The sequence below is a fragment of the Cyanistes caeruleus genome, chromosome 3 (genome assembly GCF_971803275.1).
Source record: "Cyanistes caeruleus chromosome 3, bCyaCae1.hap1.1, whole genome shotgun sequence".
Classification (NCBI taxonomy): Eukaryota; Metazoa; Chordata; class Aves; order Passeriformes; family Paridae; genus Cyanistes; species Cyanistes caeruleus.
Genome location: NC_141703.1, coordinates 73063648 through 73082757, shown reverse-complemented (window position 1 = coordinate 73082757; position 19110 = coordinate 73063648). Strand labels below are relative to the sequence as shown.

At 36.2% G+C, this 19110-nt stretch overlaps 1 protein-coding gene across 8 annotated transcripts in view; it reads left to right on the top strand.

Moving 5' to 3' along the window:
- The window catches only part of ATM (ATM serine/threonine kinase), a 55313-nt gene that overhangs the window by 22511 nt on the left and 13692 nt on the right, over positions 1 to 19110 (top strand). For all 8 annotated transcript variants that reach the window (XM_086881917.1, XM_086881916.1, XM_086881921.1 and 5 more), the window contains 20 exons: positions 449 to 623; positions 2213 to 2377; positions 2629 to 2761; positions 3944 to 4039; positions 4792 to 4963; positions 5357 to 5498; positions 6135 to 6311; positions 6676 to 6844; positions 7245 to 7332; positions 7687 to 7842; positions 8606 to 8714; positions 9497 to 9585; positions 9691 to 9793; positions 10817 to 10965; positions 11970 to 12074; positions 12581 to 12700; positions 13577 to 13811; positions 15160 to 15327; positions 17266 to 17385; positions 18744 to 18961. In XM_086881917.1, coding sequence (XP_086738043.1) covers positions 449 to 623; positions 2213 to 2377; positions 2629 to 2761; positions 3944 to 4039; positions 4792 to 4963; positions 5357 to 5498; positions 6135 to 6311; positions 6676 to 6844; positions 7245 to 7332; positions 7687 to 7842; positions 8606 to 8714; positions 9497 to 9585; positions 9691 to 9793; positions 10817 to 10965; positions 11970 to 12074; positions 12581 to 12700; positions 13577 to 13811; positions 15160 to 15327; positions 17266 to 17385; positions 18744 to 18961 — 2889 coding nt within the window. The remainder of the gene's footprint in view (positions 1 to 448; positions 624 to 2212; positions 2378 to 2628; positions 2762 to 3943; positions 4040 to 4791; positions 4964 to 5356; positions 5499 to 6134; positions 6312 to 6675; positions 6845 to 7244; positions 7333 to 7686; positions 7843 to 8605; positions 8715 to 9496; positions 9586 to 9690; positions 9794 to 10816; positions 10966 to 11969; positions 12075 to 12580; positions 12701 to 13576; positions 13812 to 15159; positions 15328 to 17265; positions 17386 to 18743; positions 18962 to 19110) is intronic.

Genomic DNA, 19110 nt, shown 5'->3' with positions numbered 1-19110 from the left:
CTTCAGGGAGGAAGCTGGACTAGATAATCTCCTTTATATGGGAGATAGTTCTTTTATAATCTAATTTTTTTAAACTAATGGTCATTTTAGATAGAGGAGGGTTCAGAGAGCATGTTTTCCATTTTGTTCTGCTTCTGTCAAGATTGTCCTGATAAATAATAATCTAAAACTTTTTTGTTTGTTTTTTTTTTCTTTTTGCTATATATATTTTTAAGATTTTATTCCATTTTCTAAAGTGATCAGTCAAATTCACTGTATTTCAGTTTGTTTGTGTCTTCTGAGCTACGTCTTTAGAGCTGATCCATTGAGTTGATAAGTTGTAAAGTTTAGAATCAATTTGTCCTAATTTTTTTTCCTTTTCCCTTATTATTCCTTGATGTATAAAATGCTGATGGTTGAGACAGTGACAATTTGTATTTCTTTAATTTCACTTCATTTCCTGTGACAGACCCACCATAGTCAGGGACATATCCGTGCGCAGCTTTTCGCTCTGCTGTGACCTTCTGCATCACGTGTGCCACACAGCTGTTACGTGTTGCAGCGATGCTCTGGAGAGCCACCTTCACGTTATTGTAGGAACCCTGATACCTCTTGCCATGGGCCAGTCTCAGATTCAGGAGCAGGTACTTTTGTGATGCTGCTTATTCCTTACTTGTTAGTTTTCCAGTTCATGCTCACTGTTCTTAAGGCTCTATCTGTACTCAAGTTCAGTTTTAATTCCTATGCTTTGCAGATTTATATAAAAACTGGTATTTTGGCTGTAATACTATGCCTTTAATAAATGCAGCTTCACTTTTGGCACTGCTGTTTTGCCAAAGTAAAAGTAAAAAAAAGTAGCTAAGCAGCTCCATGGGTGACTTAATGGCAAATATGATGAAGACTTTTGGTACAAGAAGATGTCTAAAGGACAAAGACATCTTCTTTGTCCAGAGAATAGATTTCAGTAGTTCAGCTATTTATTTAATAAATGATTATTAAAAGTAAATTTAGCACAAGCCTTAAAAAGGAAATAAAGCAGTTTCTGTTGTGTGACAAGTATTGTTTCCCCTCTGGTGTTGCTTTTTATGTGCCTTCTGCTGGGGGTGAAAATATAAGAGGATTCAGAGACTTAAAATTTGTAGCTGTAGGTGAGAAGAGTCTGCCTCTTGCACTTCAATCCTCATGTTGCCTTCTGGCTTAGTCTGGTCCCATTGTACCATAGGCATTGACATGGTTGCACTGTAGCTCTGTGCTGTCCTCCTCCTTGTACTTCCAGGGCTGTGCTGACCCAGCTGAAAATAACCCGGCAGTCTTTTTTCACAGCTTCGTGATTGTGGTTAGACTTAAAATAGTCTGTGCAAAAAGTTGTGCATGCACCTCTGCAAAGGCCACGTGTCAGAGGATCCCTGAGCAGGAGCAAAGTTCTGAGAGGACAGAAATATCTCTGAAGTGGAACTGTCATATGTGAAATCTTCTCATATCATACTCCTGCAGGGATGCCCACCCTCTAGTGATCATTTTTCAGTTTCTTCTTTTTTATTTTTTCATCTAGCATTGGATGGAGGCTAGTTGATAATTTTCAGGTGAATACAAATCTTCAAACAAAACCCTTATAATTTAGATTTAAAACACCTCAAACACCTTGAAGGTGCTTGGATTCAATATCCAGTTGCAGTGATTTTTAAGAAAGTGTATAAGCAATGTTTTTGTGAAGTATGGTACCTCTTTGACATTCATTGAAGATGTAAATTTGTTGTTAGACAAATTCTGCCAGAGTTCAGTGATTTGGGTAGTAAGGTATGATATATAGGCATTTGTCTAAATTCCAAATTACCAGCACTTTAGTGAGAACAGGAAAGTCCTAACAGCACCGTAATTGCTTGGGGTGCAGTGTGTTGTTAAATTATTGTGAATATCATAGAGATTATATTGCCCAGCATTTGAAATCAGCTTCATCAAAAGACATCAAAAGACAGAACAAAACTGCAGGCTGGGATAGTAAACACTTTGATTTCTGTTTGGGAGGAGGAAGACCAAAAATGCCCCACCATTTTAGAATATATCAGTGGTTTCCCCAAGCCTCTAAACATCTTTAAACTTTTAACAGTATAAATAAATTATCTTACCAGTTTAATAAAACTTAGCAAAATACAAACTTTATAACCTGAATTAGAAATACAGCTCAGAAATGTTCCTCTGTCTTTTTTGGTTTTCTTTTACTTTTTATGTTCAGGTCCTATGCTTGTTGAAGTACCTGGTGATAGAGAATAAGGATAATGAAAGTCTGTACCAAGCAATCAAGTGCTTAGATCCTTTTCCTGAGTACCCAGCTTTTCAAGATTTGCGAGCAACTCAGCAGAAAATAAAATACAGTAAAGGACCATATTCTCTTTTGGAGGTAATTACATTTTAAAATACATCTCATGGCACAGTGTTTTTTGTAATGCAAACTTTCCACAGAAGAATAACTTTCTAACTATAGTTTAAATGACACATGTGGATTCTTTTTATTGGTGGTTTCAGACACAGAGATACTTGTAGGTCTCCATTTTTACTTTGCATCCACATTGTGAACTTGCTGAGAGCCACTTCTTTACCCAAAGCTTTTATTTGTATGCTATATGTGCTTAATACAGAATTGTTTTGCAGGAAATTAATCACTTTCTCTCGGTTGGGGTTTGTGATTCGCTGCCCTTAACACGGCTTGAAGGACTGTATGATTTACGCAAAAAGTTGGAACAATATAAAGATCAGATGAAGGATCTCCTGAAAATTTTCCAGGGTACTGATATGTGATTCTGTGTTCTATTTCTTTTCTACCTGGTTTTAGGTGTTTAGTGATGTACCCTATTCTAATTTGACACAGAATGTTTTATTTTTTGTCTTTGTTTTTGTGTGTTTAACATTGTAGTCATATTATAATTTGACATGCAAAGTAGATTGACATTTATGATTCATGCAACATCAAAAGCATCTTTAGCAAAGTGCATTATAAATAAATAGATGAGGTGTTACAAATGGCAGAGAGGATAAAATACCCTTCAAGCTTTTGGCCTGGGGCATGTATGATTGTAAGTGACCAGGATAATATAAAGTATATTAATCTCCCTACTCTTCTAAATGAAATTAAATGACGCTTCAATTTATTAAAGGCATGTTAGAAAGTAAAACTCTCAGAACAAATAGTGGGATTTAGTTTAACTGAATTTTGACATGTTGCCAGGATTGTGTTTCAGCCCTCAGTCCAGACTCAGTTCCTTCCTAGTTTTTGTTTTAAGGTAATTGTGCCAGACCATTTCACTTTTCTCCTCTACATCAAGTCTTCATCAGCTTGTGTGCATGACAGGAAGATAAAAAGAGATGGTGTGATTTATTGTAAACAAATACAAAGTAGAATTTGGATAGGAATTGTAATGGTGTAAGGCCACAGTGCAAGTACATAATCCAGGAGCAGTTATAGAAGAGAAAGCATGTAATTTCTTCAGTGTATATTCACTGTGGCATTTACTACTACTTCCTATGGAGATTAACAACATAACTGACCTTAAAAGGAGTTGAACATATTTTATAGAGATTATTAGGTATGCACATGTGCTCAAGGCAAAACCTGAGAAGTACTTCCTCTTGCTTTGCTGGAGATGGGCTGGCAAGCTTGATGTGCCTTATAATAAAATTGTATTAAGCACAAGTATATTGTTCTATGTATTCATTTTTCTAGCGTAGGTACATTCTAGTTTGGGGGATTATTTGGTTTATTCAAATGCACAGACATTTTTCCAAGCCATGATGAATAAGAAAAATAAGTAATTTAGTTGATGTACTGTTTAATAGCATCTTGCTTCAACATTAATAATGCATATTGACATTTGTAGGTAAAAGACACTGAAGCAATGTTTTCTTCTAATAACTTCATATTACAAATACACTGACATGCTTGGCATCTATTTTTCTTTCTGAATGATAGAAAAGCCAGAAGATTCTGTAGTAGTGAAATTGGTGGTGAGCTTACTGCAGCTGTCCAAGATCGCAGTTAACCACACAGGAGAAAAGGCAGTGCTAGGTAAGTTAATTAGTCCCACAGGCAAATTAGGGCTGTCATTGCAATCACCAGACTGAAACTGGGGTTATTCTTGGTGTTACTTCCCACTGTGCTTTCCACTTCAACACGCGTGCAAACTGTGAAGGAAAGAGCAGGGGAATAGATTTTGTTTTCTTTCTGGTGAACATTTAACATCCCTTGTTAAAAATTATTTTCAAGGTCAGTTTTGTTTTGCTTTATTTTATCTTTTTTTCAATAGTTGTGTGTTTTAATAAAATATTTTGTCTAGAAAGCAAATGAGGGACACACTGATATACATTTTTATATAAAATGTAGATTAATTCTTACTGAGTGTGCAGTCTACTGTTTGGGCTCATACAGGCTACTGTTTGTATTTACCATACCCTTTAGTGACTGAAGATGAGTGATTCTGACCTTTTCCATTTGCCAGTTTCTGGCAGAAGCAAACATAAAATATGTATCTGATCTAACCTGGAATGTCCAGACCCATAGGCACTATTAGAAAATTTAGTTAAAAAGGATAACTGTAATATTTATGAGTTTTAAGCTGCAAAACTTGTTAATGTGTAATTTTAATCATAAACTTCCTTAAGTGATTATTTATTGTTTGCTGCTTTACATAACAGTGTATGTTAACATACACTGTTATGTAAAGCAGTCCCCATAAGAGTCTCAGTTTTAAAAGTAGCGTGAGACCTTGTTTTAGTGTGCATAAGACTACAGAAAGACTATAAAATCACTTGCATTTGCAGAGGCTGTTGGAAGTTGCTTGGGAGAAATAGGTCCCATGGATTTCTCCACCACAGCTCTTCAGCGTGCTGAAAATGCACTGGATTCTAGAGCAGCAGAATTACTTGAAGATAGAAAACTTCAGTGTGTCTTCATAATGTTAATTCAAATAAACACTGCTTTAACAGATAACTGGTGAGTATACTTATTTATTTACTAACTCAAAAGCAAAATAGGAGCCATTAGGTTCTTTGTTGTTCAGATCACCTCAGAGTAACACTCTGAAGGTGTTAGAAAGGTTGGACCTCTTAGTGTCTGTGCTTCTCCTAGTCTCAGATTATTTACCCAGTCATTCTGAGATGTTTCCTAGAAATTCTGTAGTAGGATGGAAGCCAGAGAGTCTCCTCTGTGCTGTAGAGGATAGCAGTGTTGTGGCTAGTGAATAGTCAGGCTTTGTTTTGTAATAAAATACGCAATGAAACCACAGATTGTGGAATAATTTATCTTGTGTACTTAAAAAGGTGATTTTGAAAATCAAATACCTGAATGAAATTAACAGTAACAATGTTGTGTGTGCTCTTTTTTCAGTATTGGTGTTAGAGCTGCTGCTGTTTCCTGTTTGAAAAACATATTAGCCACCAAGTCTGGCAATGAATTTTGGGAAGCTTATAAAAGTAAAGCTGATCCCATGTTAATCTATCTACAGCCTTTCAGAACATCTAGGAAAAAGGTACTTCTGATAAACCTTATATACATGGCATATGGAGTAAAGAAAAAAGATTTATATATATATTTTTAAAAGAGTGAATTTGAAAATATATTTGAGATAGGCTTTGATAAATGCCAAATTTGGTGTCAATATAATTGCAAGTCTGATTGCTTTTGTTCTTCTGTTTCTTGTTTCTGTTTTACTAGTTGCAGCTTTCCCTTCACGTAGGAAATGACTGTTTCAACATTAGAAAGCTGTGTGCTTTCATTTAGACAGACAGTTTTTGATTACGTAATCAATAATGTAATACATTCTTTCTCAGCATTCCAGTGTTATTTGATGCAAAAAATGATGGAAAATAAGCCAGAAAAAAGTGCATAACTAACCATAAGTCAGATAGTTCCTTATTTTCAATATTTTTATTTGTAAATTAAATGTAATGCCTAATATGACCTTATTGATGTTACCAGTAAAATTTTATTTTCATTACTTTCATATTTCCTTGTAAAACTTTATATTTGCATGAATCAAAATGATGTTGTTAATCAGCTGAAGGACCAGTAATAGTTAATATGTTTTAGTGTGTGCACTGCAGTATGGCTTTTTAAAATGCCATAGAATTTTTTTCTATTTGCAATATGTGTGTTTTCCTTGTAGCTTCTTGTAGTGTCTCCTAGTGATGCGGAGGCTCCTTTAGAAAGATTGGATGACACAAACCTATGGATTCCTCTGGGAGAAAGTCACGAGACCTGGATCAAGCACCTAACTAGTTCAATACTGGACAGTGGAGGTGTGAAAAATGAAGTTCTCCAGTTAATGAAGCCACTGTGTGAGGTGAGGTAAAATTGTACATTTGTACATGTATGTGTGCTGTGGTGCACGAAAAATACGATTACTCGTCTTGATAGTAGTAGTAGTACTTTCTGCTATTAAATAATTCATGGCCTTTGTGGTCATATATTGCAAGTATTCATAAAATATACTCTCAAAATACAGGATTTGAGAGATAATTGCAAACCTAGGTGAACTTTATATTGCTGCTTTAAGTGAATGCCAGCACGACCCTATGGAGAGGTTTGCGTGTTCTTTCCCAAGCATTACATGTTTGTTTGGGCAATTGTGAGTTTGGTTGTAATCTCAGAAAGACAACCAAAAAGCATTTATTTCTTAGCATCTGCTGTACATTATTGTTTTCTAGGTGAAAACAGATCTGTGTCAAACTTTGCTTCCATACCTGATTCATGATATCCTTCTTCATGACTCAGATGAATCTTGGAGAAATCTTTTGTCACTTCATATCCAGAAGTTTTTTACAGCCTGTTGCAAATTTGCCTCATCTAGTAGGTCTACTCCAAATTCTGATTCAGGTAATGCCATGATACTTTTGTTTCAGTGAAAAGAGGGATTCTGGTTGTGATATCTTCTGATATATTAGAATATTCTGTATTACATATATTCTGATTACATGTATAATATATAATACATATATTAAATGTATGATGTGCCCTTGTAGGCAGGCATAATTTAGAAGCTTCTGCCCAGCTGATATTTTTCAATGGAGATACCAATAATTTTGAAGCTGTTCATTGGCAGCACCCAAGAAGTTTCTTCTGTCTAACTTCTTATTCATAACTGGATTAATGTTTAGTACTTGCTGATTTTTGATGTTATCCATTGTCAAGTGCAGTGTTATTTTGTAAATGGATATGACAAAATGGATTATGACAAAAGTTCATTATATTTTTTCCTTTGAAATACACATCCCAGAACAAGAAACCCATAATTTTAGAAGTTTGGATAAAGTGTCTCGACGAGCCATGCTTGCTGTTGTTGATTACTTGAGAAGACAAAAGAGGTGAATTCAAACTTCTCAAAACTTTGCCTTAATTTAATTGTGACTGTTCAAAGATCTGTTGGTGCTCTAGATTGAAGAAAAAGAACATGCTAGAGAACATGTTGGTTAAAAGAAAAGATATAGTAGTGACTTTGCATTTGTTACAGAAGTGATATGGCTACCCTTAAAGGGCTCTAACTCTGCTGATGGAGTTTTCTAAAATCCTTTTGTCTGTTAAACTTCTTGTGCAAGGAGTTTTCCAAGGGCTAATATAAAATTAGCCTTTGGAAAGCTTTATAGTTAATACTGGATTTATTTTGTTTAGTGCTAGAGAGAAGGTCTGTTACAACAGTATTTAAGTCTTTATTTAATCAGATCTGTTTCAGGTACAGTTTTTGATGACAGCTTCTGGCTAGATCTGAATTATCTGGAGGTTGCTATAGCAGCACAGTCTTGTGCTGCTCACTTCACAGCCTTGCTCTACGCAGAAATCTACGCAGACAAGATAAATAGGGACAAGCAGCAAGAAAGGTAGGAGGAGTGCTGTTTCCTGACATTTCTAGTTCAATGGATCATGTTTTGTGAATCCCAGCAATGTTTTGGTTTTAGTTAGATGAAAAGTCAAGGAAGCTTTAAAAATATTCCATAGGTGTGTATATGGACATGGAGAGTATTTTCAGTCCTTGAATATGATCCAAGCCTCAAAACAATGTCATGTTGACTTGTAATCAGAAGCTTTTCTTAGTGCTCTTAGTTACATTAGAGACAGAAGTTAATCACGGGGAGAAAGAAAACTCCAGAATGATGACCAGAATTACGTGTGAATAGAGCTAAATGATCCTTGTAGGAGCTTTCTTCCATGACAATTTTCTTTATTTTCTCATCTAGGAAGTTCAAAATATGGAACTAGTTTGGTTTTGTGACAAACCACTGTAAGGCAGTGAAAATATAACAAAAGCTTGGTTGTAAGTGCATACATTACACTTTATTCTTTTATTCTTTCACAGAGGAAAGAGCACTTCAGGCATTTACAGAAGGAATTTGATTTAATAAAAGATTAGAAATTACAAGGTTTTGGGGAGGCTTCTCCAAAAAAATACCTTGGTGTTTAAATCTCTTGATGCTGATATTCCTAGCTCAACTGATCACTTCCTCATTTTGATGAAGAGCCATGCTGAATAACCTTCTTGCATTTATTGTTTGTGCCCCTTATTTCTTGAGTATTGTCTCAGAATTTCTTTAGTTCTCTATGTGAAACTTAATTCAACTTTACTGGTTGACACATTTCTTTTAGATCTTCTTTTAAAGCAGCTAAGAGTTTGACATTTGAAGAGGGAAGTCAAAGAACACCTATTACTACTTTGAATGAAAAAAGTAAAGAAGAAACTGGCATAAGTTTACAGGTACTTGTGTGTGCTTCCTAATCTGAATGCAAACCTTCTCGTAAAATTGCAATTAACAGTAGGTTTCATCTGAGCTGAAGATAGATCTAGCAGAATTCAAAAAGTTTGTTGTAAAGTTTTCCTCATACTTTAATTCAGACTGAACTCATTGGCCTTCCTGACAAGTTAAATTGAGTATTTGTTCACCTGAAGCACTAACTGGCAAGTTTTGAATCACAGCAAAGCAGTCTTTGTTTCCTGAAAGAACTGACTTCAGGGTGGTAAGCCAGCCAAATATTTTTCAGTTTGTCTTACCACAGATATATGTTCATTAAAAATAAGCTGGTGATTTAGAAGTTGTAATTATCAAAACCAAAGTAGTATTATCGCCCTCGAGTTTATTTGATATATCAAATCTGATCCAGTAGCCTTGTCTATGTTACTTCTTTGCATAGTTCATTATTCCAGAACTGTGCTTGTGTAATTTTTAAGATGCATTGCTTAGCTTGTGTGTCTGATGCTCATTCAGTACTTCATGCCTTTTGCTTTTCAACTAGCCCACTTAAGGCCCAGTTCTAGATCTTTTAAAAATAAATTAGCATTGAAAGTAGGTCTGAAGATTTTGACTGAACTGCATAAAGTTTTTTTCCCTATCACAGTAGCAGGCTCAGATCCTACATAAAGGAAAATTAAGCAATAATGTTACCTGTAAAAGTATTTATAAACTGATATGATACATGTAAAACTAACTTGAGCTGGTTCCAAAAAAAAAGTAATTCTTAGTTTTGTGGTGCACATTCTAGGACCTTCTCATGGACGTCTATAGAAGCATTGGAGAACCTGACAGTCTTTATGGCTGCGGTGGAGGAAGAATGTTACAGCCATTAGCACGGTACAGTTTATTCATATTCACGTTTGTTCTAATGTTTTCTAAGAGCATTGCTTTCATTTACTAGTAAGGAACTTAAATAGGAAACTTCTTTTTCACTCACAACAGGATAAGAACATACGAGCATGAAGGAGTATGGGGGAAAGCCCTTGTAACATATGACCTTGAGACAAGCCTCTCTCCATCTACTCGCCAGGCAGGAATAATAGAGGTAATATTATTTTATGAGAGAAAATGAGTGTAAGAAGTGATATTCATCATACTGAGTCATTTGCAGTGAGTCCAAAATTGTTGTAGGGCTGAAAGTGATCTGTGTTCATTAAATCTATCCCATTGTCATAGGCATCCAAACTGTGTAATACAAGACAACTCAGAATTTGTTCTAAAAACATTAAAGTTCTTAGTCCTCTTGTCACTCACCTGTAATCTGCATCATGGTTAATGAATTTTGTGAAATATATAGAAATAAGTATATTTAATATTATTCCAGATTTTGGCCAGCTCATAAAATAACAGAATATAGAAAGTAATGTAGTTGGTTATTTTTGCTATATCATTCTTTAAAACTCTCCAATATGAAGCAGTGTTTTTTCTGATACAGTAGATAAAAATATTGGAGGTTATTTTAAACCCTTAAAAGGTGTTCCCTTTTTAGCCTAGAAGTGTTTATTCCAGTTGTATAATAATGTAGCACAGATGTGTTTCCCCTCATTTAATTTTCCTATGGTACTTTGAATTTATTACCACAAATTATTTATTACCACAAAATTCCATTGTGTTTGTCCTTCATATTGGCTTGACGTGTAATCTGATTAATTGATCACAATTATAAAGACATTATGGACTTCAAACAATAGGAGTTATGGGAAATCTTTTCAAATCCTCATCAGGAGAAACAGTTCATTAAGAAGTAAAATTCATTTTGACTTACCACCAAGGAATGATGGCACAGAGAAATGTGAGCTGATAGTTAATTTGAAGCACAGTGTGAAAATTAAATTCAAAGAATGCCAACCACAGTAGTAATAAAACCATTTTCCTAGAGTTGCAGATATCAGTAGTGTGATTGGTAGTCTTATTAAAGGGTTTTCATCTTATGTAGTGTAGAAATAGTTATGGTTCTGTCCTTTCTGCAAAGGGTTTTTTGTTTCCAGAAGTAAAACAATGCCCTTAAAAATACCAGTTCAGTTTAATAAAGGAAGAAAATAAATTCTAATAATTTTCTTAATTGCAGGCTTTGCAGAATTTTGGGCTTTTCCACACTCTTTCCATGTACTTAAAAGGGCTGGAACATGAAAACACTGAGTGGTGTGCAGAACTCCAGGAAATACGCTACCAGGCAGCGTGGAGGAATATGCAGTGGAGCCACATCTCTTCTGTCAAGTAAACCACCTTATCTGTTTGCTCGTTCTTTAAGCTAGTTCTTTTTTCAGATCCAAGCAAAAAAAGACAAAATTAGAATATAGTTTCTGTGAAGCAGGTCACTTAATTCATCTTAATCATTGAATTGAAGAGCAGTGTTTTTCACTTAGGTTTGTCTGGTTTGAATGCACATCACTTTCTGTTTTCCTGGGAAACTGTACACCGGTGATTATTCTTTTTGATTGTTTGTAATGCTAAACTAAATTTTTCCATTTTTGACTCATATACTGGTTGTATCTTAAGTACAAGAGAGGGATAGAAAGCTTTTGGTATCTAATTTATAAAAGAACAGGGAAAATATTACTCAGTAAGTCACAAGAGGTTATCAAGTCCTTGGATAAGCAAACACCAGTACTGATTCATGGCTACTCCCTCATAAGGAGTAATGTCCTAGAGAGAGGATACTGCTGGATGCCTGGCAGCAGCTATTTGATATGACTGACCAAGGTCTAGTGTGAACTCTGTCCTTCCTTAGTACAGCTGCATCATTGCACAGTTTAGGAGAAATACAGAATAGACTCTGTTTTGGCAAAAGCAAATCAGAAACTCCTACATCAATTTTTAGTAGTCAGGAGAGTTTTTTTCTCAAGACTCTTAAAACAGCATGGGGAACATACTCTTTGTGTACTCGTTCTCTTCTCCTGCATGGTCTTAAGATCACTGTTTAGACACACCTGGAGAACTTCACAAGCAGCCTATTGAATGGCATATGCCATGCTATGTTCAGAACAAACTTCATATAGGTGAGCTAGAACAAGATTCAAGAACAGCGTGAATTTATAAAACAGTAAGTTAATTTAAAATGTAAAGCATCACATGATTATTTTTATCATGCAAAACAGCAACCTATCCAACCGCAGAAAATCTGCAATTAAAAATATTTGTCACAAAGACAAAATTGACTTCTTTATAAAGAAATAATGGTTTTCATTTTATTCTATGTTAACTTCTGTTTCATTGGTTAGAGATGAAGTAGGAAGTCGAGGGTACCATGAATCATTGTATGATGCTCTTCAGTCTTTACGAGATAAGGAATTCTCTGCTTTCCATGACAGTCTTAAAGATGCCAGGTAAGAAATTGTATGCTGATACTGTGATGTTAGAGAGAGAGAGACAGATGGAGACAATGTGTGTGTTTGTAGTCATAGGCTGTGTATGAAAGACTATCATGGGGTTTTATGGGCTCAAATAAAGACTCATGCATAGAATAAAAACTACTTCCAGACTGCACCTCTAAGTTTTTTTTATTTCAGTTTGTCATCGGTGCATATGTAATTTGTGTGCTAATTGAAGATACATTTCCTATACACATTCATTTCTTTGTGGACCTCTTAAGTGGATTCCAATGCTGAGTGCTCTTCTTTAGCTGAGCTGTCACATAGATTTTGGAATTTCTGTGTGCTTACTGTGCTTTCATTTGCTGACAATTTTTTTGAATTTTAATGGTAATACAAAGTAACTCTAGAGTGAAGAGTTTTCCTATTTAAGTTCTGTTCACTGTATGGAAGCTATGTTATGGATACTTTACTTGCAGATATTAAATAAAATAATTACTATTTTTCTGTCAAATCCACAGAGTGAATGAAGTAAAAGAGTTGTGCAAGGGGAGTCTTGAGTCTGTTTATTCATTATATCCAACCCTTTGCAGACTACAGCTAATTGGAGAGCTGGAAAATGCAGGTCTGCTGTTCTCCAGGTGATTTCTTAAGATTGTTTCATACCACTTCCTCAGTTTTCAGGATTTTTAGTGATCAAGTATAGCACAAAACTCAAAATTACCTCAACAGATATTATTCATCAGCTTCTCAAACTTGATACTGAAAATGATAAGGATTTTAGCTTCACTACATGAAGACAATTTTAGATTGTCTTTCATTTCCAGACTGGCTTTATTTGCAGTCTATTTTGAGTTATTCGATATCATGCCCATACAGTGTTTTAAATAACTGTTTTCTTTCCTTTATATTGAGTTCCCTCATACTCCAAGGTAGCAGTCATATCTCCTAGCTTCTGGTTTACTCAAGTAACTGAATCCTCCTCTTCTAGTTTCTTTTCTAAAAATGTTTTCCATTTCCATAAAGACATCCATAGCTTTACTGAAAGCTGTTTCAGTTTGAATAATTTTCTTCTTGGACCTCTGTTACTATCAATATTCTTCCTAAATTCTTAAGATTGTTTTTAATCACAGGAAGGTATTTATCTCCATAGTGCTGTTAAAAGTGAATTTTCTCTGCTATAGTATCAGTTGGTAGCTAATTGTCACCCTACAGTCTCTTCAGGAGTCCTGTGTTTGAGTGTGATTCCCTTTGCCAATGGATCACATGTTTTTGGTGCTTAATCAAGAATACTTACAGGGGAATAGTTCACCTGAGTGTTGTTCTACTTCATGTTTTTATAACTGGAAGGCTTCCAGTTTAGTCTTCATATGGTAACCATTTTAGGGGTTTTATGACTATTTCTTGAAGTGTAGATTTTGTACTTTCTCAGCAGCTTACTTTTCATTCATCTTGAGTTTCTTTGCTATTCAGTGAAAATTAATAACAAGCCTTTTTCCTTCTGGGAACAATTGCAGATCTGTTACTACTCAACAACTGAATGAAGTTTATTTGAAATGGCAGAGACAGTCCCAGCTTCTCAAAGACAGTGACTTCCATTTCCAGGAACCTGTCATGGCTCTGCGCACTGTAATTTTGGAAATCTTACTTGAAAAGGAGAATGAAAATACCAAAAGAGAATGTATTAAAGACCTCCTGACCAAGCATCTAGTGGAGCTCTCTAGATTGGCAAGAACTGCTAAAAACACTCAGGTAACAAATTCCAGGAAAAATCAGGAACAGACATTTAGTATTTTTTTTTAGTTTATTAAAGAACTTCATTTTTAAGAGTACTAATGATTAACTGTATTCTAAGTTTATTCAATAAATCAATTAATTGAGACTTAAATGATGTAGAATTTATTAATAAATTGTATTTATGGGCATATTTTTTGAATTTTGCTCACAAGTGTAAGCCACTGAATGAGGTAGATAATACAAAAACGACATTTTTAGTAAAAATGCTCTCTAGCTCTGTTTCTCATTTTGGTGCAGTTTTACATATCCAGCTTTCACTTGCATCATATGTTGTAGTGTTCCAGAGTAAAACTGCAGAGATAATTTCATTGCTTTTCTGTATTTGGTGTTGTGTTCAAAGTTACATGCTCTAGAAACACCAATGCACTGTGGTAAATTTCTTTCTGTGAGTGACTTACTGGGATTTGCAGTATCAGTGGTTTTTCAGTTGCTGATGCTTTTTAGGTCCAGAGTCAGCCTTGGCTTGTTCTAGGTGGTGCATCTGGATGAGTAACTCAAAAAGAATTTACAGAATAACAGTATCCTTCAGTTTTCTACAGAAAACAATTACAGCTAAATACAGAACCTGAAAAGGTGTTTAACACTTCACATTTGTGAAACTAAACGAAACTTTGATTTCTGGAAGGTTCTAAGTATTTTTATGAATAATGATGAAATCAATAGAACAGCTGCCTTTGATTTCCTGAATCTGCAGAGGCACTTTACTCAGTGCCCTTGAAGCTGTTTGGGAGAATGATTTCAGATGTTTTTGTCTCATGCCTGCCCAGCCACCAATGCTGTGGCAGTGTCCTGTGAGAGCCTCAAGTTTGTTAAAAACGTCGTTTGCTCCTTGTGCTGTCATAGTGATACTTAGTAGTGAGGATGGTACTTTACCAGTGATATGTGTGAAGATGTAGGCATGCAAAAGAATTAGTGTATGATGGTGCCATTTTAAAAATCATTTTTCTGTGGTCTGTAATAATGTATGTAATTCATGTAATAATGTAATAATAATTGCTAAGCCATAAATCCATTAATTCAGTAGGTACTGATTATAGAATTTCTCTACCTCCAATTTAAAATGTTAAACATAAATACTTTAGAGTTTGTGAATTTGATTCCAGTCTATTTTTGTTGCAAATCAGGATTTTCTACAAGTATATAGAAAAATTCTCATCTTTGCTACAAATAAATTCTTAGCATTGCATGGGCAGACTATGCTGCACAAATAGAGAAAATGGAAATGGAATCTGAAAACAAGACTTGTTGTGAGATACAGATATTATACTTAAAGAATTGTTCATGATTATTTTTTCAATTTCAGCTTCCAGAAAGAGCTATGTTTCAAATCAAACAACACAATCCAAATGGAAATGGAGTTTCTGAATGGCAACTTGAGGAAGCTCAGGTTTTCTGGGCCAAAAAGGAAGAGAGTCTTGCGCTAAATATACTTAAAACGATGATTAAAAAATTAGATGCAGATTGGTTTCAGGTATGTGTTTCATAATGTATAAATTTAATGGGAATTAAATTATTTAAGATCTTAGTTCCACTTTCAGTGCAAGTTTTCCCATAGAAGAAAATTAAAAGCCCATCTGCAGTATTAAATACTAAATCTGGTTTGTACTTTCAAAATGTCTGAAAGCAAAAAAACCTGTGTTAGCAAATCTTGTTAGGGGTTTTCAAAATGAGTCTGTAAGATTGGAAAATGTAAGAATTCATTATTCATAGTCCAACACTAAACCATATCCCTAAGCACCACATGTACACATCTTTCAAATCCCTTTTAAATAGGGATGGTGACTCCATTACTTCCTTGGGCAGCCTGTTCCAATGCTTGACAATCCTTCTAGTGATTAATATTCAGTCCCCTGGATTATTAATTAATTAATTTATTATTATTATTAAAACCTCCCCTGGTGCAATTTGAGGCCATTTCCTCTTGTCCTACTGCTTGTAGCCTGAGAGAACAGACCAGCCCCCCAGCTGGCTGCACCCTCCTTTCAGGCAGTTCCAGAGAGTGATGAGGTCCCCCCTGAGGCTCCTTTTCTCCAGGCTAAACACCCCCAGCTCCCTCAGCTGCTCCCCACAGCACTTGTGCCCCAGAGCCTTCCCCAGCTCCGCTGCCCTTCTCTGGACACGCTCCAGCCCCTCAATGTCTTTCTTGCACTGAGGGGCCCAGAGCTGAGCACAGCATTTGAGGTGTGGCCTCAGCAGTGCCGAGTCCAGGGGGACGGTCACTGCCCTGCTCCTGCTGGCCACACCACTGCTGATCCAGGCCAGGATGCCATCGGCCTTCTTGGCCACCTGGGCACTGCTGGATCACGTTCAGCTGCTGTCACCAGCACCCCCAGGTCCTTTTCCATCAGGCAGCTTTCCCAGCCACTGCCTGCAGTTCTTGTGGCCTTGCACTTACCTTGTTGAACCTCATACAGTTGGCCTTGGCCCATCAATCCAGCCTTTACAGGTCCCTCAGGATGATGTTTTGTTCATCTATGGTGTGCAAATACTTGACTAGAACTTAATTTTGTACCACTGTGGTAAAAATGCTTTTATGTCCATATGTGTGCATTTACCTGTGATGGCATTCTTTGAGAATTTCTGAAGGATAAAACATTTACTTTGAATAAGGAATATCACACCTCAAAAAAGCTGAATTATTTTGGGCCAAGTTCTCTATACATACGAGGGCAAAATCAAGAGTTATTGCTCTTCTGATTTTTGTAATCTCTCCATTAATCAGTTGAAGAGGCGCTCCAAAAGTTTTGTTCTGCCTTACATTTACCCTGTCCATGTTAGAAGAATTTGTGTTCTCATAGTCTATGATGTTCACATACGTCTTTCACAGTCAATGTTGCCATCTTGGTCACATGGTCTTTAATATATACCCTATGTTTGAAGTATTTTGCAAACTTATCCTACTCTACGGTTAAAGGTGAACATCCAGTCTGGAGAAAAGTCCTTTGGAAACCTGCTCCAACATCTTCTTAAAACAGAAGTCAGACTGAAGAATTTGATGATCATGGTTATTGTGGTTCCTGACTGTTACCTGTGCAGTTCTCTGTGGTTGTTCAGACTAAATGGGGATATTATAAAATACAATTCTGAAAACATGCTGTGAATTTTTAAAATTTTTATTACATTTTTTCATTGGTTTATTCTGCTTTTGATTGTTCAAACTGTCAGGTATTTTAAAATGTACACTCTCCTTTAGCCTTACATAGAAAGTGAATGTGAATTAAGGCCATTGACTACTGTAGATGTGGATGGAAAATGACTCTGTATATGCATTATGTGTAATAGGCCTCAGTGATTGAATTCTATTCAGGGTTTAAAAGCTTTAGGAATTTCCTTCCTCATATGTAAAAGATGTTTTTGTTTCATGCCTCCCTCTCTAATTTTTTTTTTCCCAAAACTTGCTTTCTCAAAGGTGGAGAATGATCCTCACCTGAAATTGATGTATACAGAGTGCCTGAGGCTCTGCGGAACCTGGTTAGCAGAAACATGCTTGGAAAACCCTACAGTCATCATGCAGAAATACTTAGAAAAGGTGCATCCAGCCTTTGAATTGTACAATCTTTGAGATAGTGCTGTGTTAAAATACAGTGTTAAGAGGTCAAGTAGATTTTTCAGTGCAGTCTTTATGTATTGAAAACATTGTTTCACATTGTATTGTGTAACACTGTAATTTTCCTAAATGTTCAGAATATGGCTTTGTAGAAATCACAGTGAAACGTCTTTTATTGGCTTAGAAGTGCAGTGATTACAACTACTAGTCTGGTTTCCTTTTTCTGTTCCCTGTCCCTACCTCTTCCTTCTCAGGACAAATTATACATGCACCAGCTTTTCAGTACAGCCATTATGTTTCACAGAACCACAGAAAATTCAGATTGGAAAACACCTCTGAGATCACTGAGTCCAACCTGTGACCCAACACCACCAGATGATGGCACTGAGTGCCACATCCAGTTTTTCCTTAAACAGCACCACGAATAGTGACTCCAGCGCCTCCCTGGGCAGCCCACTCCAGTGTCTGATTAACCTTTCTGTGAAGAAATTCTTCCTAATGTCCAACCTGAGCTTCCCCTGGTGCATCTTAAGGTTAAGGTTATGTCCTCTTGTCCTACCTCTTGTTATGTGAGAGAAGAGCCTGACCCCCCCACCTGGCTACAACCTCCTTTCAGGGAGTTGTAGACAGTGATAAAGTCACCCCTGAGATGCTGCAACATCTTGTTCTAGTGTTTCAAAGTACTGTAATTTTTTTGTTTTAAACTTAACCAGTAATAGAAACGTTTGTATTAATATTTGTCCAGTCTGCATTTCTTTGTTTCATGCTAATTTGTGAAACTCAACAAAACTGCCTTTCTCTGTTGCTATCTATATGCTTTCTTCACTCTGATGATTTGAATCCATGACTTTCATATATAATTTCCTTTACTTTTGACACTTTCTGGACTGCCTTCCATTTTTTCTCACCATCTTGTGATACAAAGCTGTAAGACTATTTTAAAACTTTGTGCCTTGCTACTGTAAAAGATAGATAAGCATGGAATATTCCTGTATGACTTTAATAGCCATACAGGATATGGCTATTAGTGTCAGGGTAGTGTCATACAGGATAATCTTTTTTGACTGTTTGCACTGAAACGTTTCTCAAAGATTAAATTCACTTAGGAGAAAAATATTCAACCTGTTACATTTATTTTATATGCATATTTACTCCATCACAGGCAATACTAAATAATCTATTCAAGCAGATGACCCTGCCTGAGCAGAGAGGGAGTTGAACAGGATGAGTTCCCCATGTCCTTTCCAGCCTCAAGCATTCTGTTTTTTATGTTTTAGTGTTGTTGCACAACACTATTCATCTGATTATTGATCTTACCATTATTGTAATTTCTCCTTTAGGCAGTGGAAATTGCTGCAAGCCACAGTGGAGACAGCAGTGATGAGCTTAAGAAAGGAAAGATGAAGGCTTTCCTCTCCTTGGCTCGTTTTTCTGATAATCAGTACCAGCGAATTGAGAATTACATGAAATCCTCTGAGTTTGAAAATAAGCAGGCATTGCTGAAGAAGGCCAAGGAGGAGGTCGGTCTCATCAGGGAGCGCAGAGTTCAGCTCAACAGGTGTGCATTCAAATGGAGACTGAGTACTGTGGAGCTGTCACGGGCTCCAGCTCTGCTCTCTGGGCAACAGGTGCAGCCTGGGTCACCTCTCTACAGCTGCATTTTCTCTTCTCCACGAAGCAGTGGCCAGATCCATAGTGCTTGTTGTG